This window comes from Dendrobium catenatum, unplaced genomic scaffold, assembly GCF_001605985.2.
Source record: "Dendrobium catenatum unplaced genomic scaffold, ASM160598v2 fragScaff_scaffold_130, whole genome shotgun sequence".
Classification (NCBI taxonomy): Eukaryota; Viridiplantae; Streptophyta; class Magnoliopsida; order Asparagales; family Orchidaceae; genus Dendrobium; species Dendrobium catenatum.
In genome coordinates this window covers 572,154-597,861 of record NW_021318592.1, presented here as the reverse complement: position 1 = coordinate 597,861, position 25,708 = coordinate 572,154, and the positions used below count along the sequence as shown (strand labels likewise).

Below are 25,708 nucleotides of genomic sequence, written 5' to 3'. Positions count from 1 at the left end.
TCTTGCTAGGAAGATCCACAAGTTCCCAAACAGAATTGAAATACATCGAATATATTTCAAGTTTCATGGTGTCTAACCATTTTTCTTTATCAGGATCCTCTAATTCTAGTTTATATGTTAATGGATCATCATTGTCATCATCAGATGCGATAATATATGCTTCTCCATTAATATTATATTGAGAGGATAATCTAATAACTCTCCCACTACGACGAGGCAATAAATGTTCTTGATTTAGAATGGTGGTTTCCTTTTGTTGACTTTCAACAATAATGTCCATATCTTTTGTGATTAGTTCATTTAGAAATTCTTTGAGTAACACTTTACTCCGAGATTTGAAATCTTTCATATATTCATGTTCAAGAAAAGTAACATTTGTCGATACAAATACTTTCTTTTTTTGAGAATTATAAAACAAACCTCTTATACCTTTTGGATATCCGACAAAAATGCATACTTCTGAACGTGATTCCAACTTATTAGTTTTTGTCTTTAATACATGTGCCGGACATCCCCATATACGGATGTGTCGTAAACTAGGTTTACTCCCACTCCATAATTCTAAAGGTGTCTTATGTACTGATTTTGAAGGTACAATATTCAAAATATACATAGCAGTTTGTATTGCATATCCCCAAAATGAATTTGGTAAGGACGAGTAACTTAACATAGACCTAACCATATCGAGCAATGTTCGATTTCTTCTTTCAGCAACACCATTTTGTTGTGGAGTTGCAGATGCAGTGAGTTGAGATACAATTCCATTTTCAATTAAATAATTTTTGAATTCTGTATTTAAGTACTCACCACCACGATCTGATCGAAGTATTTTTAATGACTTGCTTAATTGATTTTCAACTTCAGCACGAAATTCTTTAAACTTTCGAAAAGTTTCAGATTTTCTTGTCATTAAATAAACATAACCATATCTTGAATAGTCATTAATAAAAATGACAAAATATTCATAACCACCTCTTGCTTGTATATTAAATGGTCCACAAACATTTGAATGTATAAGTTCAAGGGTTTCTTTTGCTGTTTCACTTTTTCCATAAAAAGTTCTCTTAGTCATTTTTCCTTCTAATCAAGATTCACAGATTGGTAGAGTTTCGACTGTCAGTTCTCTTAAAGGATCATCCTTTACTAGTCTTTCAATCCTATTTAAGTTTATATGATCAAGTCTAAGATGTCATAGATATGTGTTATCTTCATATGAAATCTTTTGCCATTTTTGTTTAGCTTTTTCAACTTTGAATATTTCAGTATTAAGCAGTGTGTTTCTAGTGGGCTTTAACATAAAGAGTTCATTTTCCATTATTGTAGGACAAATATTCAAACAATTTTTAGAAATAACAATCTCATTATTATAAAAAGAGAGTCCAAAATATTGTTCAAACAACTTTGAAATAGACACAATATTTCTAGAAAACCCTGGAATAAAATAAACATTATTCAACACTAGATATTTATTTTCAAATTCAAGCCTAACGGCTCCCACTACTTGAGCTGATATAGTACTTCCTGTCCCTACTCTCATAACATGTTCTTCACTAGCAAGTCTCCTCCAAGAACTAAGCATCTGCAATGAAGAACATACATGATCAGTTGCACCTGAATCAACTATCCATGATGATAAATCATTTTCAACTAAACATATTTTAAGAACTAGTAAATTAAATTTATCTTGCTTTTCTTTCTTCTTCTCTTTTAGCTCCACAAGATACTTATTGCAGTTTCGCTTTCAATGTCCTTCGATCCCACAATAAAAACATTTTTCTTTGGGTTCCTTTTTAGAGATTTTGTTCTTTTTATTGCTTTTATTCTTGTTGCCCTTGCTTTTTTTATGAATTTTATGTTTTTATCTTTCTTCTTTTTCTTATTGTTCTTATAAGTAGAAGAATGATAAACTTCAGCAACATTTGATTCTGGCTTTTTTTCTTTTGAAATTGATTCAAAAGTTTGAAGCTCATTTAGCAATTCAGTAAGATTATACTTTAAATGATTCATAAAGTAATTGCTCTTGAATTGCAGAAATCGCGAGGATAAAATTTCTAAAATCATCCCCACTTGAGTTCCCTCATCAATGATTGCTCCATTAATCTCAACTTCATGAGTATAATTTATCATTTTGAGAACATGTTCTTGAACTGAGACATTTGCTTTCATTTTAGAATTCATAACTGTTTTGATAGCTTCATGACAAGCTTGTTCAGAAGGTTGCCCAAATATGGATTGGAGAGATTCTATAATCTCATATGCAGTTATCATATTTTCATGTTGCGATCTTAGCACGTCAGACATGCTAGCAAGGAGATAACACCTTGCTTTGTTATTTGAGTCAATCCATTTTTCATAGGCATCTCGTACAGTACGAGAAGCATTAGCAGTAGGAAGTGGAGGACATTCCTCATTTAAAATAAACTTATGATTTTCACAAATCAGTACAAGGTTCATATTTCTTTTCCATTTCACAAAATTTTCTCAATTAACTTTTCATTTGATAAGATTGTGAGAATGAGATTCGTCATGATAACTGAAATAAATAAATAAACATATTTTAAAAATTAGCATGACATATCATTTAAAATTTGGCATATATCAGCATGATTCATATACACATGATCTATGCTTTTAAACAAATTTAAAAAAATTATTAATGCCACAATTATATTAATTTTATCAATAATATGCTGCCGTAGGGTCAGTCATATTATTATAAAATTAAATTGATACTTTATCATTTAATAAATAAAATCATAAATATCTCATATTTATTTTTACTTATTAATAACCGTTTATTTGGTCAAGATATAATTAACACATTTAATATATATCTTTATGAGTGTGACCCATTATTATAATTTTCTAAAATTTAAATTAAAATTGCTGTCGTATGATAGGTCAATTTTAAAAATATATCTTAAAAGATTTATATAAAAGAAATCAACCTTGTTATTGAATTAAATGAACACCTTCCGTAGGGAAACAAAATCTATGCGTTGCTAGGCGCCAGTTAAAACTCACGGTGTTGAATTAATAATGGAGACCACAGATTTTATTTTCATAAAATCTGCTCCCACTCATTATTTATTTTATCTTATAAAATATAGAAAAAAATTCATGATTAAATCATGAAATTTTCAAGAACAATATTACTAAAGTAAATTCAAAATATACTTCAAATTTTCTTGGCTTAAAAAAAATACATAAACATTTTTTAAATATCTTTTGCATAAAAAATATCTCATAAGAAATACTTTATTTTATAAAAGAATATTATATAAATTACATAACTATTAAAATTATAACATTTAATCATTTTTCATCTTATGAACAAAATGATTATAAAGTAAGCTTAATTTTATCATATAAAATAAGAATTTTAATAAATCAGAAAGATTTATTCAGTAATAAACTCTGGCTCTAATACCAATTGTTGGAATTTTTATATCATAATATAAAATACGGAAATAAAAATCAAAATTTTTAGAAATTAAATTAAGACATTCTCAATATTAATTTTCTTAATAATAACTTTATAATATGAAATGAAGAAAGCTTTACCGAATTATTATATTGAGATTTGAGATCTTCTTCGTCGAAAACGTTGATTGAGACCGTAAGCCTTCTTCTTCTAATCACCCCACAAAATATATTTTAGTTGAGTGGGCACAATCAATTAATTATTGATGAACATTTTTTCTTTTGAATCTAATTTGTGTTCTATCACACAATTTAATCCTTCAAAAAGAAAAGATAATGAGAGCAACATTCTTCTCATACATATTCTTCCATCTCTCATGAAGGAATTATGTATCATCATCATTTTCATGTAGAACTTAATTCTTATTTATAAGAAAAGTTCACATCTTTTCATAAGCACCTCTTAGTATTTCATGAAGCATTTTTAATAAATATTAAAATGATAATTATCATGATGCATTATGACACATCATCAAACTTATCATTAATTTTATCTTTATCTTTTTAATATTAAAATATATTTGATGATAATTATCATGACACGTCATGACTTGTCATCAATCTTATCGTTATCTTTTAATATTAAGAAAATATTAATGATGAGTCATCATTATCTTCATGAAATATAAAATTAAAAAGTGATCAGAAATATGTCACTAATGTGATCATAATTAACATTTTTATTATGTCAAATTCTTAGTGTTCAATATATAATAGAGCTTAGATGATGAAGAAGGGACCTATGGACCTATATCAGCTCCAATAAATTTAATTATTAATTTAACTCTTAAATTAATAAATCAAAATTATTAATTTCAATATTATTTCACTATAAATAAGAAATTGCACTCTTGAAATTATAGTATAATTTACTCAATTAAAAAATTGAATCGTCCATTGATTTAATCATTACATATAAAATAATCCTCCATAAAAAGTTCATAATTAGAGCTAGGTAATTTTGTCACCTCACTAATTATATCTTGATCCTTGAATTCCAATTAATTCTTTAATGAACAATAAACTTTGTGACCTAGTCACAAAATTTGAGCGCTCAATTGTTCAAGTTCTGAATTAATTATTCAAGGAAACTAATTTTCTAACTTTCAAAACTGAAATGAATGAATTCCATATCTGTATATTAACATTCCCAGCCATTTGTTTCATTGTGTTTCTGAAATACAAGGATTGAGTTTATTTCTTCCAAACTATTTCCGAGTAAATCAAAAAATTAAATATCACAAATAAGAGTTTATTAATAACTCAAGATTAAGATTGTTTTATATATGATCATTTTTATGATTAATTTTAAATTTTCTATAATTAAAATAGAATTTATTAGAGAATTCAAAATTTATCTGGTCAAGTTCTATATAATCATATTATATAAAGTACCTTCATCCTTATTATCTTCATATCGAATAATCCTAATAAGATTATTCCATTCTTAATATTGATGGACCGTATTAATAATATTTAATTATAGATTCCAAGTATAATTAATAATTATGAACTTATTTTGATTATTATCCATAATTCAATTCTCTTGTATATAATTATATACTAAATTATGATTACATAAATAATCATGGAACAAAAAAATATTATATCAAATCATAATATCGAAACATGCTAAACTTGTCTTTCAATATTTATTTTCATAAAAAATATATTACAATAATATTTCTTTAGGGCACAACCCTAACATTTTACCATGGAAAAAAGCATTTGCTACATCCAAAAGCAGACATAATTAGGATGTTGTGGGTCTTTGAAGCCCTGCGATTGAGTCATAAAGATGGTTTCATGTAGTTTACCATGGAAAAAAGCATTTGCTACATCCAACTGAAGGATGGACCAGCTTAAGTGAAGGGCTACGGTAACAAATAAACGTATGGTAGGGGATTTTGCTACTGGGCTGAAGGTCTCCAAATAATCAATACCGTATTCTCGTTTGTAGCCCAGTGCAACCAAACTATCTTTGTATCTAGCAATAGAGCCATCGGAGTGTTGTTTAATTTTTAAGATCCATTTAATGCTTATGACATGTTGATTGGGGCTAGGGGGCGCCAGAGTCCACGCACCTTGTGACTATAAAGCATGGAATTCATTAGAAATTGCCTTTCTCCATACAGGATGTTTAATGGCAGATGTGAAGCAAGTTGGAGTGTCGGAAAGGGTATGAGAAAGATCAAGAATTTGGCGAGGTCTAATATGACCAGTCTGAAAACTTGTGAGCATGGGATGTCTAGGAGTAATTGTAGAAGAACTGGAATTATGAGGGAAGTTGGTAGATGAATGGGAAGTAGAGGGAACGGAGATGGGAGAAGAATTATGTTCTGGGGTGTTACGGGAAGAAGAATGTGAAGAGGAGGTGGAGGTATGTATTAATTGGGTAGGAGTTGAGGTAGAATAGTTGGCTGTAGAGGGCGTAGGGAGTGGTGTAGCTGGTGGAAGTGGATTAGTTGGGGGAGGAGGTGTTGGAGTGATAGTGGGAGTGGAAATAGATACGGGGATGGTAGTGAATTCATCAAAAATAATGTCTCTTGGAATGAAGGTTTGGCCAGTAGATGGATTGTAACAGTGATAGCCTTTTTGTGAGGAGGGGTAGCCAAGAAAAATGTAGGGAGCAGAGCGAGCAGCAAATTTGTGGGCTGAGTAGGGACGAAGCCAAGGGTAGCAATAACAACCGAACGCGTGAAGATGAGTGTAGTTGGGAAGTTTATTGTGGAGAAGTTGATATGGTGAGAGGTTGAATGTAGTAGAAGAGGGTAAGAGATTAATTAAATGTGTGGCGGTAAGAGCGGCTTCAACTTTGAAATTGGGTGGCAGATGGGATTCAATTAGAAGAGCTCGAATGGTGTCAAGTAAATGGCCATACTTACGTTTAGCTATGCCATTTTGTTGCGGCTTGTATGGGCAAGTAAATTGGTGATGTATTCCATGAGTTTTAAGAAATTGTTTGAGAGAAGTGTTGATGAATTCTCCACTGCCATCGGTGCGGAGAATGCGAATATAACCGTTAAATTGTTTTTCTACAAAAATTTTGAAGTTAATGAAAATAGTTGCTGATTCATATTTTTGTTTCATGGGATATAACCATATGTAACGAGAAAAATCGTCAATGAAAATTAAGTAGAATCTAAATCCATCATTCGAGATGATGAGAGAGGGGCCCCAAACATCAGCATGAATAAGGCGTAGAGGATTAGAAGAAATAGTATTAGGTTTACTAAATGATAAACGGTGGCTCTTAGCTAGAGCTCACAAGTTACATTGGGTAGTAGTAGAAGAAAAGGAGATACATAAGTGAGGAAAACATTTTGCTATAGCTTGAAGATGAGCAGAACATGAGTGACCCAATCTTCAATGCCAGAGGGAAGAGGTGGAGGCAATAAGAGCTAAATCTGGTGCAAAATTGAACGTAGAGTGGAGTGTGATGGGGTAGAGGCCATCACGATAGGGACCTTAGAGAAGAGTGTGGAGGTTCGTCCAATCCTTAATGGTGTAGCCATTGTCATCAAAAGAAACAATGCAATTATTGTCAGTGGTTAATCTTGAAACAGGGAGAAGTTGATTAGATAGTTTAGGAACGTGAAAAAGAGGTAAAAAAGCGAGACTACGTGAGGGTGTGGGAAGAAGATCATTTCCAAAATAGAGAATAGGCAATGAATTTCCATTTCCAACAAGAACTTGGTTTGAGCCGTTGCATGTGGATGGTTGATAAACATATTGCAAATCAGGAGTAAGATGAGCCGTTGCACCACTATCCCAGTACCAAGGTGAAGAATGGGCGCCTGTATTGGAGCTTGTGGTAGTGCATTCTGTGTAGAGGGCGGCGGAGGAACATAGTTCAAATTAGCTCGATGCCAACAATTGAATGCTAAATGGCCGTGTTTGCCTCAAATTTGGCATTCAACGGAGGGTCGGTTGCTTGTGTTGTGAACATATGGAGGGCGAGTAGAGAATCTGCCACATCCACGAGCATAAGAGAACCGGCCACGTCTGCAACGATTGAAGACAGGAATGTTGTGCTCGGTTAAGGTTAGCTCCTTGGCAGCTTCAGTGGCCAAGTTTACTTCCTCACTACATAAGAGGGAGTAGATGTCCTCAAGATTTATCAGATGGACTTTGGTCCGAATAGCTATCTTGAAGGATTGGGAATTTGACGGTAAGCCATTCAAGATGTAAAGAATAATATCTTTCATGTCTATGGAGCCTACAGCGGCAATAATGTAGTCCACTAAATGTTTGGCAGTGGTTAGGTAAATCCATCATGGACTGATTTTTCATGGTAACTATGTGAAGCTTATTCTTAAGCTGGATTACGCGCAATCGGTTTGTGGATTGGAGTTGGCGTTCGAGGGTGATCCAAATTAGATGGTAGGTTTCTAGATTTAGGATATAGGGCAAAATGGATGGAGAAATGGTCAAGTACGTTGCAGCTGCTAAGTTTTGGTCTATCAGGAGCCACGGTGTATATTTCGGGTTGGGGGTTTTTTTGTCCTGTATCGGGGAGAAGTTTGGAAGCTGGGCATGGTGTCGAGCCATTGAGATAGACGTCGAAACCGTTTGGAGTGAAAATTTTGAGGATCTGAGATTGCCACAGAGGATAGTTATCGGCTAGTAGTTGAGTATGTACGATGTTCTTAATAATTGACACCAGAACTTCAACTGAGAAGGAATAGAAAGGTCACCGAGCTTTAGTACAGAGGAATCCATGGACAAAGATGATGCCGTTAGGTTGTATGCTCTGATACCATGTTGAAACCTGCAATGAAAATGAAGAACAAGCAGGAAATATGCAAGGAAAGCAGAGACTGGAAAACAGAGTGAAAACCAGAAATGTATTTTCTGCAGCTTGAATTTTAGTACAGGAAGCTGTATTTGTATATTAGGAGCGACATGAGAGGAAGTTCCTATAGTGCCCTTAGGCAATTAAGCTCCAGGTGCTGCTACTGGTGAAGTAAGGAATGCTGCGGCTGTTACAAGAGTGGCTGACAAGGCAGTTTGGAATGATTTTCTCTAGTGGGAACTTATTTTAGCTGCTTGTGCTTTCAATATACACATTATAAAATATTTTTGCTGCTACATAAAGCCAATTCCTAACAGATGAAGCATTCAGAGGAAGAGAATCATTTTAATAATGATCCATGGCTGCTTAATCAGGAGTACTACTAACCAAATCTAACTCTGAAGCTATATTAGAACGACATGCAACCAACAAGAGTACTTTAGAAATCGTCCTGTCTATGGCTTCATTACTTAGTCTGGAAAACTATAGAAATTTGGGGATTAAGCAAGAAATATGAACAGAACGTGTCAAAAAATTGCAAACTTCAGAAGTAGAATTTAAATTATGTAAGCTGGTGTAACAAACGTTCTTATTGGATGAATCTAACCTGTAGAAAATTTGGTCTCATTCTGATCAAGAAAAGATAGGTAACAGAGAAAATATACCAAAGGATTGACAAAATCCTAGAGATGGCTTTGTTTTGTGTATCATGTGAATAAATCTGGTTCGTCTAATTTTTTATCATCTATAGTATAATTAGCAAAAGGAATTAAAATGAATCCATTTTTATAGCTTTATTGAAAATACGAAAATGATTCATGCCGAAAATTTTCTTTTATTTTATTGTAGGCTACAAATCAAATATGTCATCCTCATTTGGAGTAACAAGAATAAATAGAGAAGGCAACTTGATGACTCTGAAACAAAATAAAGTAACCAAAACATAATATGCATATCAAAGTTAAATTCTATTCCATCATTCATGTAAGTTTTTTTTTTTTTACAAGAAGTAGAAACCACCTTGAAGGACGAAAAACAATTAAAACCAAAGTCGCTGCTACATATCACATCGTGCTTTTATAGGGAGTACATTGCAGCAATATTCACAGCTATAGATTCAAACTTGCTTGCAGGTTGTTCACAGATGAGAATAGATAGTAAAAAGATCAATTTTCATAAATGGAATGTTGATTATTGCTACTATAGTAAGTGCACGACAAAAGAATGTCTTATTCTGTTATTGTAGGTGGATAATATGTTAATTATTGGGGTTGACATTCAAAAGGTCAAAAACTTGAAATGATAGTTGTTAGAGTTTGGCATGAAAGATCTAGGGAATGCCAAAACGCTTCTCTATATGAGAATAGATTATAACAAGGGCTTAAGTGCATTTAAATTTTCACAATCGCAGTATATTAAAGGAGTTGAGCGTGCATGTATCCCCACCACAATTTCTCGTGTTTTGTGCAAAGTCAGCTCCCACGCTCTAGCATCGAGCACTCTCCGGCTTGTCCGACATTAGGGGTGCAAAAAATTGCCCGACCCGAAAAAATTCAGGTTTGGTTCAATCCGTTTGTGAAACAGGTCGGGTCCGGGTTCAAATTTTTGACCCGTTTGAAAAATTGGTCAGGTTTCGGTTGACCCGAAAACCCGTAGGTAGCCCCGAATTGACCCGGATGTCACTTTAATCACTTAATCAGTCGTGTCACAGTCGTGCTAGCATCTCGCGTCTCAGTCGTGTCTTGTCATCACTGTCGGCCGGTTGGCCGCTGCCGCCGATGCGCTGTCCCGTGCTGCTGCAAAGCCGAACGCCCGAAGAGTCGAAGATGCCCGCGAGCTACCGTTGTACGACTGCGAGCTGCTGCTGACCCCCGCGAGCTGTATAGTCGAAGATGCCTGTCGCCGTCCCGCGCTCTGCTGGCCTGTCGCCGTCTCGCCTGAGAGCGGAGAGCCAAATGTCGCTATCCCTCCCTTGCGGGTCGAGTCAGTTCAACCTGGTAACCCGCACGGGTCAGGTATGGGTTGACAATCCTGACTAGTTTGCAAAACCGGGTTGGGTTAGTGTCGACCCGTTTAAGGCCGAGTCAAGTCGGGTTCGACCAGAACCCGACCCGTTGACTCGAATTAACACCCCTATCCGACATATGAGTTCCCCATACTCATCAAATTTTGGTGGAGGATACATGCAGGAATGAACTACTACACCTTTTTGACATTTCCCTCATATATCAAAGTCATATCATATAACAACAGCATCCTACTTGTATGCCACTACAAGAAACTCTATATATTAAATGATTTGTATCATGATTATTCGTTAATTTTTACCATGACTGTCAACTAACTAACACAATCGTCAATTGTTCTCATCGAGAACATGCGATCTAACAATAGTAGTGTATCAAAGTTTCATGTGAATTATGAATCTCTACTGTATCCTCTGGCTTTACAAATCTTTTCAGCTCTGCCTTTCAAATTCTGCAGAATGAATCTCCAAGAATTCATAGCAGTTATACTCATCTTCTGTAGCAGCTGATTTTTACTCTGTTGATTTCAATTGAAATTTTGAATTCCAATAACATGAATCGGAAATGATTATTATGGTACAATATGATTCTTTTTTATTTCTTCCTACATTTTTGTTTCCAAGTGGAGGCTGCTTCATGGAATTCTGAAACTCTTAGGCTTTATAAAATAATTTTTTAGTTCAAATTTTTTTTTTTTTTTGAAAAAAAATGTGCTAAAAGATTGATTTAAAAGGTTGTAAAAAAATTATCCTAAACTTTACTATTAAAAATATCTGTAGGAAATCATGCCTTTATGTTCTAGTGATACAGTAAAAATATACAAATCAAATTATTTCACATCATATTTTAATATTAATTAGCTTTAATTATCAATAAGGTATTTATGCAATGTGGCAAAACAATCTGTAATAAAAAATTAATATATGTAAAATAAATTTCTATTTTCCCCCTCATTATTGTCAAAAAAAAAAAAAAAAAAAAAAAAAACATTTTTTTTTGCAAACAAATGTGACTATTCACTTCAGAATCTTTATATAATAAGCTTTATCAGTATTCTTTTCGTGTCCCCTTTATCCGTATTAGTTGTCTTCTGCACTATTAAGCGTGCATGTTGCTATAGTACCATTTACATAAAACTCCAATTGATTACAACTAATTATTTTACAACCTAAAACTACTTATTTATGTCAAAATAACAGGATTAATTAATTAATTACACATGTGTACTAACAAGATTGAAAAGGTAGTTTATTTTTATTTTTGATACTGTATATAAGATATTTTCAAATGAATGTATTTAACTTTACCATGCAATGAACAGCAATGTTCCTTCTGTTGCATGTTCTTAAACATTAAAATTCTACACGTATCATATAAGAATAATAATAATAATAATAATAATAATAATAGTTGTGTGCTAAAATATTAGTTATAATAGAGTATGTTCTGTGTCTTATTTTTATTTGAATAACCAACATATATGGATAAAAGTAGGGGTATCAAAATGGGTTGACGAGTAGGATTTAGGTCCAACCCGAGTTGATCCATGTTCAAACAGGTTGACCATAATATGACTTGATTTTACAAATGGGTTAGGATTGTCAACCCGGACTCGACTCGTCTTAGTTACCGGGTTGAACCGACCGGACCATGCCTGCACAGGTTAGGATCATGTGCATTCGTATGCAATACCTGAGCCAGGCGAACTGGCGACGTCGACAGACGACCAGAGGTACAACGGCAGTGCAACCCTGCAGGTCTGGCCAACGCAGATGACGTCAACGGAAGACCACATGGGACGGGATGATGTTCCCGTCCAGCGCTGGCGGACGACAACACAGGATGACGTTTGGCTCTCAGCCTCTCACGTGACGAGACGTCAGATGCGGTTAGGCACTCTCGTGAGGTCTAACGCGGTCACGCACTGTCGCACTCATGCAGTTGGGTGTCAACGAGATGAGACGGCAGACGTGGTTCCTGGGTCAACCCGAGCTGGTTTCGGGTTTCCAGATCAACGTTAACGCTACTTGGTTTTACAAACGGGTCAAAATCTTAAACACGAACTCTACCTGTTTCTCAAATGGGTTGATCCTAACCAGGAATTTTTGCGTCGGGTTCGGGTTGGATTTTTGAGTCGTGTCAAATATTTATACTCTTAGATAAAACTACTTAATAAGATATCAAAATTTTTATGTGAAAAAAAAAAAAAACTAAAAAATTATCATGCATGATTCATATCCTTCAAAGAGAATTCCTCTTCAACATGGCATGAAAGTTTTCCTCATATGATATCACAATAGCGGAAGAAAGGCAAGCTTGTTTCAAGTTAACTAAGGTTGCTCCAAGATTATGGGTTAAAAATTATGCTGTGTAGAGGCCGGACGTAGAACGCAGTCTGAAGACCAATCAGAATGCGCCACGTCAGCGGTACCGAGCCACAGTACCGAGCACAGGGGTGATGTGGCGTATTCTGATTGGTCTCCAAACAACGTTCGGCATCTGCACAAAATAATTAATCTAGTCGAGCAACGTATAAATGATTGGTTGAATTGACGGTGTCTGAAATCTTCATAACCAATAGTCTCACGTAATTTTTTCAACAACTACATTACTAATTCCCAAACTTTTCTAAAATATTAAACCATCTTGTTATGGCATTCTAGACAGATAGTTTAGTACCCACAGACAAACCACACGTAAGCCCAATGTGAATGATTGCCCACTCTAAGATTTCGTTTGGGACGACTTTCTTCCTACTTCTTAAAATAGCTTTTTAATAAAAAATTATAAAATTTTATACTAGAAAGCCACTTCAAGAAGCAGTAAAAAAATCATCCCAAACTAAGTCTTTTTTTTTTTTTGATACTACGACAACAACATGAAGCCTTTATCTCACAACACTGCTACGAAGGCAACATGGTGCATCTTTTATTAAATAACAATAATTCATTTATGTATTCCTCTTGTTCATAAACTAAATCTTAAAACATTTTAAATAAAAATAAATCCACAGAGACTCATCCTTCCATTTTTTGAGAGATTATTTTCTGCGGAGTTTGGACCGTCCGGACTTATGAAGGTACATAGTAAATACACAATTCCTTACAAAACTGTGTATTTACTATATATTTGTTGTGTACCATTACAAAATCCGGGAACATCTTACATCCGAATTCCGCACGTAATAATCCCTCCCATTCTTGGAGAAATTATTCTGTGCAGAACCGTTTGGATTTGCTGCCATTTTGTTGTCATTTTGCTACGTTTTTGAAAAATAAAATGACAGCAAATATTCAATTATGATTGTATTTTTATTATTTTTTTGCAAAACTGGAGCGAAAGCGCAACAAATATTAAATATTTGTTGCCTTTTTGTTGCGCCCAAAGATAGTAAAAGCGCTGCAAATCTGAATAGTTCACTTCATCCAGTGTCCGCATAGAACAATTGGTCCCATTCCTGACCAACTGCTCATCACAAACTTTGTACAGATATAGAACCATGACCATCAAAACCTCAAAACATTACATGATCAGAATGGCCTTGGTGGCTTCTCCAGCAAGGCAGAGAAGAAAACCTCCTCTCCATCTTTATCCAACTTTGGCACCACAACCCACCTGTGTTTCTTATACCTCAACATCCTAAAAGCATCCAAATAATCTTCCAGGTCCTTGTTCTTGCAAAAGAAACTATCAATCCATAATAATCCTCCAGGCCTCAGAACACGATCCCAATCGTACAGTACGAAATCCAACAAGATGAAATCGATCCATCCGTCGAGAAATCGGGTGCTGTGAATCAAGTCAAGAGTGTTATCAAAGAAAGGAAGCCTCTGATTTATGGTCAAGTAGAGAGGAACAAATCCTCTCAAAGCAATCATCTCACTAAATGGAGCACCCAGATTTATAGTAGCAGAAATCACTGTAACATCAAATTCCTTCATCCTAGCAGCAAAAGTTCCTGTTCCAACACTGAAATCCAACCCAATTCTGATCTCCCCTTGCTTGATACTTAACACTTCTTCTATGAGAAAATCAGAAGTGTTAAGCTGCATCCACCTGAGCCTTTCATGGTGAGTGAGGTTGAAGCAATCTGAGCATTTAAAGAAGCCTTTGCCGGTCCGATTCGCGGCGAGGCAGGCGAAGTTTTTGCAGCGATAGCCGCTCCAACGGACGTTTCGGTCGTCGGGAAGGTTCCAAATTGATTCATTGATGGGAAGTGGCTTGGAATATAGCTTGGGAGCTCTAGCAAAGCACCTTCTCCTTGGCAAAGGATCACAGCCAAGAACCATTAGTCTCTGTGCTTGTTTCCAATCATCCTTGCAGAAATCTCCAACATCATAGTCCATGTACTCTTCTAGCTCTTCCTTGAGTGAGAAGCAGGCATGGCCTATGCTCATGAAGGTCCCATTGGCTCCCATGAAATTCTGCTTTCCAAGTCTGTTGGGCTTAATCTTCATATATTTTCTTATCTCTTCTGTGAGGAAGAACTCGGCGGTTTCGTCGAGGCTTCCATTGCTTCTTGACAGAGGATGAGTATCTGTTGATGGAGTTCTTTGTTGTTGATGAAAATCTTCTTTTTCTCGAGTTAGTGATAGCTTCAGTGATCCTGCAAGGCCTAAAATCTCTGCAAGGAAAGCTGTGTGCTTGAGCCTCATATCATTGAGCTCAGAATGCTCTCCAGAACTTATTGTTGAATTCTCTACTGCTCTCATATGATCCACAAGCTTCTCTATAATGGAGTCTAAGAGCTGGATGGAGCCTCCTTGACCTGTAGTTTGATCTCCAAATGAGTTGCTGAAGGAGAGGGGGTTCTGAGGGTAGAATATGCAGAGAGTGGTTATGCTGAGAAAAAGTGTGAGAATGGAGAGGAGGAAGATGAAGGAAAAAACTCCATTCTTGAATCCAAACCTTGTGAACTGGTTCAGATTTCTCATTTCTTCTAAATTATTTGAACTTCCAATCAAAATGGAAAGAAAGTAAGAAACAAAACAAGTTTTAGATCTCTGAAGTAGCTTGATTGATACAGGTAAATAGCAAAAGTTAACAGCAAAATCTTCTTGGTGAGGAAGGAGTTGAAGAGCTAAGATTGGGAAATAATGATATGGAAAATTAGATCAAGCGAGTAAGTAGTAGTAGGATTAACGGGAAAGAGAGAGGATTGCTTTGAGATGGGAGAATTGAATTAATGGCTTGCTTGTTTGTCGAGCTTAATGAGTTTTATATGGATAAAATCCTCGTTTATGGTGAAGAGGGAGAGATCTCAAGGTTTAGTCCCTGACAATCTCTTATAAGAAACAAAGGATTTTTTTTTTTTTTTTTTGAAAAATATGAGAGATTAAGCTCAACTAAGTCAAAATAAAGAAAAAAATACACAAATATATATGTTCAAAAGATAATAGAGATATTTCTAGAAGGATAAATTATTCTGTGCGGCCACGGAATGATCAGAACACACTACGTCATCCGATAACAGAGCAAAAAATGTTAGAGGTACCTAATAAAGCTTTAAAGCTAAAAATAGAGAGCCAAAAATATCAAGCAAAAAAATGTTAAAGGTACCTAATAAATAGTAGAGAGAGAAGCAGAAGATAAAATATCTCACAATAAATCACCATGATGGATGATCTTAATGCTTTTTTTGGAATGACTTTATTATTGCTTTTTAAATCAATTTTTTAGTATAAAAATTCTGTGAATTATAAATTTTTATGCTATAAAATTATTTTAGAAAGTAATAAAAGAAGTCGTCTCAAATGAAATAAATGACTTTCTTACTGCTTCTTAAAGCACTTTTTTAATAAAAAAATTAAAAATTTTGTATTTAAAGCTTATTTTAAGAACCAGTTAGAAAGTCATTCCAAACAAAGCTTATGTTACAAAAGAATTTCTTTTTGGTCTTTTCCTTCTCTTTTTTATAAGAATACTATTATGAATGTTCAAAATTCCACCAAAATAAATCAAATTATCATAAAAAAATAGTATTTTATTTTTAATTTATAGTCAAGACTGAGAAGAAAAATAAGAACGGATCATTTCATTCCATTGTTTTATGTCGATATTTCTTTTTCAATTCAGCAAACTTTTTTTTTTTTTTTAAATAAAAATTTAGGCCACTTGCTTATTTTGAACGAATTTGAGCATCGATACGTCAACAAAATAATCTTGATCAAGCATGAATGTTGCATCTGATTTGGGGGCTTTAAATTAAAATTCAGGATCATCTAAACTCCAATTTCAGCAAGCTTCTAATCAAATTGAACATCTTAACAAGATGAATATAATGACACCAAATTCAGTTCAATCCGAGCTTAAATCAAAGGACTAAAACACTCTTGAAAGCTTCAAAGTATTAATTGGATGACCAAATGATATTCAGATATGTCATGCTTAAAACTGAATCGAGGGGCTCCACGAGATGAATCTAACGAGCTTAAGATTGCCAAATTCTAACATCAGTGAGGCTCTTAAAAAAATTAAGTGTTTGATAAATGCTCTAAGATCAAGAGAATTAATATTGGTCATATGAAGAAACAATCCAAACCTACCCTCGATCTTCATAATATTTATTGAGCATGCCACTCCAAAAAAAATTATAAATAAAATCTAATTTTTCACATGGGGGAAGAGGAGGAAGAGAAAAGCTCTAAGGCTTGAAGAATCTTGGAGCTCTAACGCTTAAATTGGGCAATACCATTTGGCCGAGGGGTGAGGGCAGTGGAAGGGTGACTATTGCTTGCAGTCAGTTGTTGGCAGCGAAATCAATGGCTAGTGTTGGCTGACGCCAACGCGCGATGGGCGACAACATTGCAGGCTTGCGATACATAAAAAATGAATTAGAATGTAAAAGAGTAATCTACTAAAATTTTATTGTATTTCTTTTTCAGCAAATCAAACACCTAAATTTAATATTATATTGCATTTATTTTACATAGCATACATTTTTAAGCAAGCTAAATAGCTCCTTAATCCAAAATTTGCACTCATCAAATAAAAAAAATTAATTTTCATATTTATCTAACAGTGCATATTTTTCTTCTTTTATTTTATCTCTTTCACTTTTTATATTTTATTAATTAACATTTATATTTAAATGCTTGTAATTTTATAATGTTATGATTCTAACTTCATGAAAAAAGAACTTAAACTTTTAAATTTAATAAATTATGTTTTCTTTTATTTTATTAAAATAAATAATTTTACAAATTAATATGCATATTTTCTTTTCAAAATTCTCAACAACTGAGGGTGGGCTTGACAATTTTTTTTTCGTTGTTGTTTTTACGTCCCCGCAAACTGACTGTGGATTTGCTGTAACAGTGAGTTTGTCTCTGAGAACTCTAAATCTGATTGTAGGAAGCGATTTGGTGAAAATATTGGCTATTTGATCTGTGGTACTAATGGGAATAACATTTAGTTCATTAGAAGTGATGTGATCTCGTATGAAGTGAACATCGACCTCAATATGTTTAGTCGCGTGGAAAACCAGATTATTAGCTAAAGCTATTGCCGACATATTGTCACACTTTATCACTGTTGGCTGATCCTGTGGAATATGAAAATCCTTCATGAGCCTTCTGAGCCATATTACGTCTGCTGCAGCCGCAGCCAGAGAACGATATTCCGCCTCTGTTGACGATCTAGCGACTGTTTTCTGTTTTCTCACTGTCCAGGAAATCAGATTCTCTCCTAAAAATGTACAGTAGCCCGATGTGGATCGTCTGGTAAGCGGATCTGTTGCCCAGTCGGCATCCGCGTATGTAGTGAGTTTGAGCTCTGTTTTGGATATTGGAATACCATAGTTTGCTGTTCCTTTCAGGTATCTCAGTAGTCTTTTAAGTAAATGAAAATGCTGAGATAGCGGACTGTGCATGTGTTGACAGAGCGTATTTACCGCAAACGCTATGTCCGACCTTGTTATGGTTGCATACTGAAGCGATCCGGTCAAGTGTCTGTATGTTGAAGGATCAGATAGTAGAATATCTTGAGGTATATCAATCGGAATTTTGGTTAGAGATGGATTTGATATAGAATTGCTCTTGGATAGACCAGCTTGATTGATAATGTTTTGAATATAGTTGGTTTGAGACAAGAACATCTGATTGTTTTGAGAATTTATTGTAATGCCAAGAAACGTGGATGGATAACCAAGATGTTTGATTGCAAAACTGTTGCTGAGAGAAGAAATTATTTCCAGAAGATGATTTGAATGTGTTCCTGTTAATAATATGTCATCGACATATATTAACAGGTATGCTTGAACATTGTTTTGATTGAATGTGAATAGCGAAGGATCTGAAGCGCTGGAATGAAAGCCTATCATACAAAGGTGATTCGAGAAGGTTTTAAACCACTGGCGTGGAGCCTGTTTTAGACGTATAGTGATTTTTGAAGTAGACACACGTGATGTGGAAATTGAGAATCCTCAAATCCTTTGGGTTGTTTCATGTATATGGTTTCATTGAGGGATCCATGAAGGAAAGCATTACTCACATCCATTTGGTGTAATGGCCAAGAATTTGTGATTGCAAGAGTGAGAAGGACACGAATTGTTGGAAATTTTGCAACAGGGCTGAAAGTTTCTGTATAGTTTAGGCCGTATTCTTGTCTGTTACCCTGTGCCACTAATCTGGCTTTGTATTTTGAGATGGAACCATCAGTGTTTCTTTTGGTTTTGTATGTCCATTTTGACCCAAGGATAGGTGTATTTGCTGGTGGAGGAACTAGGATCCAAGTCCCTTGTTGTTGTAACGCTAAAAACTCGCTTGCCATGGCTGATCGCCACTGGGTTAATTTAGAAGCGTCTGTATAGTTTGTTGGATCAGATTTAGATATGAAATGATGTAGATCGAACATCTGTTTTGGTTTCAAGGATCCAGTTTTGTATCTGGTAAGCATTTGGTGAGGTGGAACGGATACTGTAGTAGTAGTGGTAGGATGTATTTGAATGATATCACTGCTGTTTGTAATATCATTGTTGGTAGATATGGAGGTCTGTATTGGTGAGGTCGTATTGGATTGAGTTTGATGTGGAGTATCTGTGGCTGTAGAAGGAGTTGTTCTTTGGATTGAAGCGGGAACAAGTAGCTGTGGGTTTATTGGTATGCTGTTGTTTTGTGGTGTGGTAATGTTGCTGACTTGATCAGCATACAGGAATATGGATTCTTCGAAGGTAACATGCCTTGAGATGTATATTCGGCTGGATGTAGTGTCCAGACACTTATATCCCTTATATGAGTTGTCATAGCCAAGAAACACTGATAGCGGTGACTTGACTGATAATTTGTGACGAGCATGAGTTGGTAACAGTGGGTAACAGGCACATCCAAACACCCTGAGAAAAGAGTAGTTGGGCTGTTTGCTATACAGTAACTGATAAGGAGATGTATTGAATGTGATTGATGAAGGCATCATGTTTATGAGATTTACAGCAGTTAATAGAGTGTCCATCCAGAATTTATATGGGAGATGAGCAGTGTGAATAAGAGCTCTTGTGGTTTCAAGGATGTGACGGTGTTTGCGTTCCGCCAATCCGTTTTGTTCAGGAGTATATGGACAGCTTATTTGGTGGTGTATTCCATGAGATTTCAAGTGTTCTTTGAGACGATTGTTTAGGAATTCCATGCCTCCATCAGTTCTGATTTGTTTAACTGATGTAGACATTTGTTTTTCAATGTATAAGTGAAAATTGATGAATAGAGAACATACATCAGATTTATGTAATAGAGGGAATGCCCAAGTAAACCGAGTAGAATCATCCACTATTAAAAGGTAATACCGAAAACCTTGATTAGAAGGGATCGGTGAAGGTCCCCAAACATCCATGTGTAACAACTCTAATGGTTTGTAGTGATGATTGGAAGATTTGGTAAAAGGAATTTTATGACCTTTAGTGGTCTTACAAGAAGAACAAGAATTGCTGAAAATAGGAATAGCTAGATGTTTGTGCTGTCTGGAGATTGTTTGTAGAGTTTGTTGATGAGGATGGCCAAGGCGTCGATGCCATTGAAGAAATGATGTACTTGTGGCGGTAAGAGCTTGATGACCAGCCTTGTTATTGAAAACAGTAGGAAGTTGATATAGCCCATCTCTACAGGGGCTTGATAGAAGAGTTGAATTTGTCTGTGGATCCTTTACACAGAAACCAGTTTTGTCAAATATCACTGATAGATTGTTATCAGTGGTTAATGAAGAAACAGAGATCAAATTGTGTGATAGATTAGGAAGATGAAAAAGGCGAGATAGAATTATCTTACGACTTGGAGTGGGAAGTATGCCCTGACCGGAGTGCGCTATTTGAAGTGTGCTACCATCTCCAATTGATACGCTGTCTTTGCCGCTGTACTCAGTTGGATGAATGATGTTCTCAAGATTGTTCGTCAGGTGAGACGACGCTCCTGAGTCCATTATCCAGTCCATTTGTGGTTGTGTATTTGCCGCTACCAATGCTGAGTTTGGCGCCGGGTACTGTTCATTGTATCTGTTCCAGCACATATGTGTTGTATGTCCGCGTTTTCCACATATTTGACAGAAAACTGGTCCCGCTGAAGGAGGTGTAGTGTTATTGGTTGATTGCGATGTTTTGTATGAATTTGGTGCAGATTGTCTTCCTCTGTTCGATGAATTGGATCTTCCGCGCCCTCTGCCTCTGTTCTTGTTTGAATATAATGCTGTAGCGACGTTCGGTGTTGAATGATCTCTTGCAGATTTGCTGGCAAGATTTGTTTCTTCGCTTAAGAGTAGCGAATACAAATCTTCCAGACTGATCGGAGAAATGTTGGCTCGAATTGTCGTTTTGAACGCTTGATACTGTTGCGGGAGGCCGTTGAGTGTGTATAGCAGGATGTCTTCATTGTCGATCGTGCATCCTGCTGCTGCGATATTGTCGACCAGAGACTTTACGTTCGTAAGATATTGCATCATCGTTGATTTTCCCATGGAGATATGATGCAAGTCATTCTTTAATTGAATCACCCTTGATCTGTTTGACGCTTGAAGACGACGTTCAAGTACAGACCATATTTCTGCACACGTGTTCAGGTGAAGAACGTAAGGTAGTAGACTCGTCGTGACCGTGGAACTGAGAGCTGCTGCGAGATTCTGGTCTGCTAGTTGCCATCGCGCGTATGCTGGATTTGTCTGAGACTTGCCGTTGGAGTCGATCAGATATCTTGAAGGTGCTGATACTGAGTTGTCGAGAAATCCTTCATAGCTGTTTGCTCTGAACAGCTTAAAGATCTGTGATCTCCACATTGCATAATTGTCATTAGATAGCTGTATTGGGACAATGGTTTTGATATTTGATATCAAAAATTTCAGAGAAGAAGGAATGCTTATGTCTTCTGATGACGTTTCTATGGATTCTTCTTCAGATTGTTGCGATAAGGATTGCGTCGCCATGCTTTGATCGGAAAAGCTGTGAGCCGAAATGGCTCTGATACCATGTAGAAAATCAAGGGAAAGAGAATTATCAAGAAAGCAAGAAACAGTAAATGCTCTGTTTCTATGAAAGTATTATTCAAGCTTCAATGTTTACAATGTGTGTCTATTTATAGACCAGTGTGGTTACAAGAGCTGAGCTGTCATTTGCTTAGTTCGTTACATAATAACCGCCCATGTGCTGAGCCGCCATCTGCACATGGTTTCTTGGGTTCTCTTGTGTGCTGAGCTTCCGTTGTTGTTTTTAGGAATGACTTTCTTATTGCTTTTTAAAGCAATTTTTTAGTATAAAAATTTTGTTTGGTATAAAAATTTTGTGAATTATAAATTTTTATACTATAAAATTGTTTTAAAAAGCAATAAAAAAGCAGTCTCAAATGAAATAAATCACTTTCTTACTGCTTCTTAAAGCACCTTTTTAATAAAAAAATAAATTTTGTGTATTTAAAGTTTGTTTTAAAAACTAGTTAGAAAGTCGTTCCAAACAAAGCTTATATTACAAAAGAATTTCTTTTTGGTCCTTTTTCCTTCTCTTTTTTATAAGAATACTATGATGAATGTTCAAAATTCCTTCAAAATAATTCAAATTATCATAAAAAATAGTATTTTATTTTTAATTTATAGTTAAGACCAAGAAGAAAAATAAGAACGGACCATTTCATTCCATTGTTTTATGAGATATTTTGTTTCAATTCAGCAAACTTTTTTTTTAAAATAAAAATGTAGGCCACTTGCTTATTATGAACGAATTTGAACATTGATATGTCATCAAAATATCTTGATTAGGCACGAATCTCAATGCAAATCTGATTTGAGGGCTTTAAATTAAAATTTGGGATCATCTAAACTCCAATTTCAGCAAGCTTCTAATCAAATTGAACATCTAAACAAGACGAACCTAATGACACCAAATTCAATTCAATCCGAGCTTAAATCAAAGGATAAAACACTCTTGAAAGCTTCAAAGTGTTAATTGGATGACCAAATGATATCCACATATGACATGCTTAAAGCTGAATCGAGGAGCTCGACGAGATGAATCTAACGAGCTTAATATTGCCAAATTCTAACATCATTAAGGCACGTAAATGTTTGATAAACACTAAGATCAAGAGAATCAATATGGGTCATATGAAGAAACAATCCAAACCTACCCTGGATCTTCATCATATTTACTGAGCACGCCACTCCCAAAAAACTATAAATAAAACCTAATTTTTCACATGGAGGAAGAGGAGGAAGAGAAAAGCTCTAACGCTTGAAGAATCTTGGAGCTCCACCCCGCCACCACCGTCGATGAATCCATGCCACTAGATTGCCTCTACTCAACGTCTGCTCGACCACCATTGTTGTATCTCCATCTCAAAGAAAGTGAAGGGCCTTCCTCCACCGTCGCCCATAAAATATGGTTTCTCTGACCACCATCGTCTATCAACTACAATCTCTCCAACTATTGTCACCTGCTGACTTCGATCTCTCTGACCAACTACGCCCGCCGACTATAATACTTCTGTTCTCCATCATTTGCCAATTACGATCTTTCTAACCTCTGTCACTTACCGACTTCGGTCCCTTCGACCTTTGTCGTCAAAATACAGTCCTAGCTAACAACCAAATGAACAGGCCAACACTATCTTGGTGACAACTCTTATGGCAGTGGATTCTTCATGCCATATAAAGTGCTCTATATGATGTATATATTTGCTATATTGAATCATTGCTTTTCCTCGAGAAAGGACATAATTTATAATCAATTATAAATATTAGTAGATTCACTTAAATTGGGCAATACCATTTGGCCGAGGGGTGAGGGTAGTGGAAGGGTGACTATTGCTTACAGTCAATTGTTGGCAGCGAAATCAATGGCTAGTGTTGGCTGACAGCAACATGCGATGGGCGACAACATTGCAGACTTGCTATACATAAAAAATGAATTAGAATTGATATATTCTCAAAAAATTATCTTGATCAAGCACGAATCTCGAGGCAAAATCTAATTGGAAACTTCAAAAATTAAAATCAAGAGCATTCGAACTCCGATTTCACGAGCTTATAGTCAAACTGAGCGTCTCGAAAATACGAACCCAATGACACCAAATTCGACCCAATCCGAGCCCAAATGAGTCCGAATCAAGGACCCAAATGGCTGTTGGAAGGTTCAAACCGCAATTTGAGTTACCAAACAGTCTCCGATTTTAAAGAGCTTATACGCAAATCGAGCGGCTCGACAAGTCGAATCCAACGAGCCCAAGATCGTCGAATTCCGACATCATTAAGGCCTCTAAATGTCCAACGAACGGTGCACGATCGAAGGGTTCAATATCGGCCGTCCATTCAAACCACTCCCTATTCGCCCTTGATCTCACAACTATTTACGAGCTATGTCACTCCAGAAAAACTATAAATAGATGCCTCATTCTTTACAAAGGGGACTGAAGTGAAGAGAGAGAAGAAGAAGAGAAGAAGAGGAGAAAGGGGAAAAGGAGAATCCTCTCCTCCTCGACCACCGCCGAAGCTCTTCCCGCTGCCTGAATACGCTGGAACTCTGCTGGATTTTCGGGAAACGACGGGATTTTTCAGAACTTTGTAAACTTGCTTGAAGAAACGAATTGTAATCTGATTGCCCCGACTTGTGGGACGAATCAGCCATTTGTAATTTGCAAAACACTAGTGGAATTTTTCAACTGGACGAGGCCCTGTGGTTTTTTCCCTTTTTGGGTTTTCCATATAAAAATTTTGGTATTCATATTCTCTTTTCTTTTTGTGTGCTGAATACTCGTACAACGCTCGGACGCGAATTTACAACTCTACCGCCGCGTATATTCTAGCCCGCAACAAGAATATAAAAGAGTAATCTTCCGAAAATTTATTGTATTTCTTTTTCACCAAATCAAACACCTAAATTTAATGTTATATTGCATTTATTTTAAGTAGCATACATTTTTAAGCAAGCTAAGTAGCTCCTTAATCCAAAATTTGCACTCATCAAATAAAAGAAAGTAATAATTAAAAACTTTTAATTTTCGAGAGAAAAAAAAAATCATATTTATCTAACAGTGCATATTTTTCTTCTTTATTTTATCTCTTTCACTTTGTATATTTTATTAATTAACATTTATATTTAAATGCTTGTAATTTTATAATGTTATGATTCTAACTTCTTAAAAAGGAACTTAAACTTTTAAATTTTAATAAATTATGTTTTCTTTTATTTTATTAAAATAAATCATTTAGCAAATTAATATGCATTATCTTCTTTTCAAAATCTTCAACAACTGAGAAAATTATTAGGTCTGAACGTCGGACCTAAAAACAAGTCCGAATATTCAATTAAATTTTGCCACTTGGAATGCGCTTTTTGAGTTGCACTTTGAATGCGCTTTTTGAGTTGCACTTTGAATGCGCTTTTTGACTGAACTTTTTGCGCTTTGACTAAAAATTTCGCGGACACGTGTACATTGCACATGTCAATATTTTATTGGACAACGGACGTATCTCTACGTCCAGAGTCCAAACCTAATAAATTTCCCAACAACTGAGGGTGGGCTTGACAATTTTTTTTTTTCATAATTTTATTCTACATATTTTTATCATAATTTCATTTGACTTGTGATTATTATTAAAAATATTTTTATGATTAGAAATTGTTCACAGACAAATTAGCTAGAAATAAATAATTTTAAGATTAATATGGCCTAAATTTTAATAAAATATCTTGACATAATTTTTTCCTAATTATTCAATAAAATTTTGTATAAAAATATCTTGAATAGATTTGATTAGCTTTGAAGTTCATCAAGATTAGTGCCTTATTTATATTTCATGAATAACACTAATCTCAACCTAAATCTGAGGGCTATCAAACTCCAATTACATCCTATATTGTTAAGCAAAGTTTTTTACTATTTAAACGTTAATAAAAATTGGCATTAATGGCTCCCGCATATCTCTCAATATATGAAATTGA

The 25,708-nt window shown here is 35.2% G+C and overlaps 1 protein-coding gene across 1 annotated transcript; it reads right to left on the bottom strand.

Annotated features, from left to right (window-relative positions):
- Positions 1-13,796: 13,796 nt before the first annotated feature.
- On the bottom strand, positions 13,797-15,474 carry LOC110102280. The gene has a single exon (XM_020830550.2). The coding sequence runs from the start codon at positions 15,237-15,239 to the stop codon at positions 13,836-13,838; it is 1,404 nt and encodes a 467-aa protein (XP_020686209.1). The 5' UTR covers positions 15,240-15,474; the 3' UTR covers positions 13,797-13,835.
- Between the last annotated feature and the right edge of the window lie 10,234 nt (positions 15,475-25,708).

What these genes read in the sequence shown, in the direction of transcription:
- LOC110102280 (XM_020830550.2), bottom strand. Translation starts at nt 15,239, where the DNA reads ATGAGAAATCTGAACCAGTTCACAAGGTTTGGATTCAAGAATGGAGTT.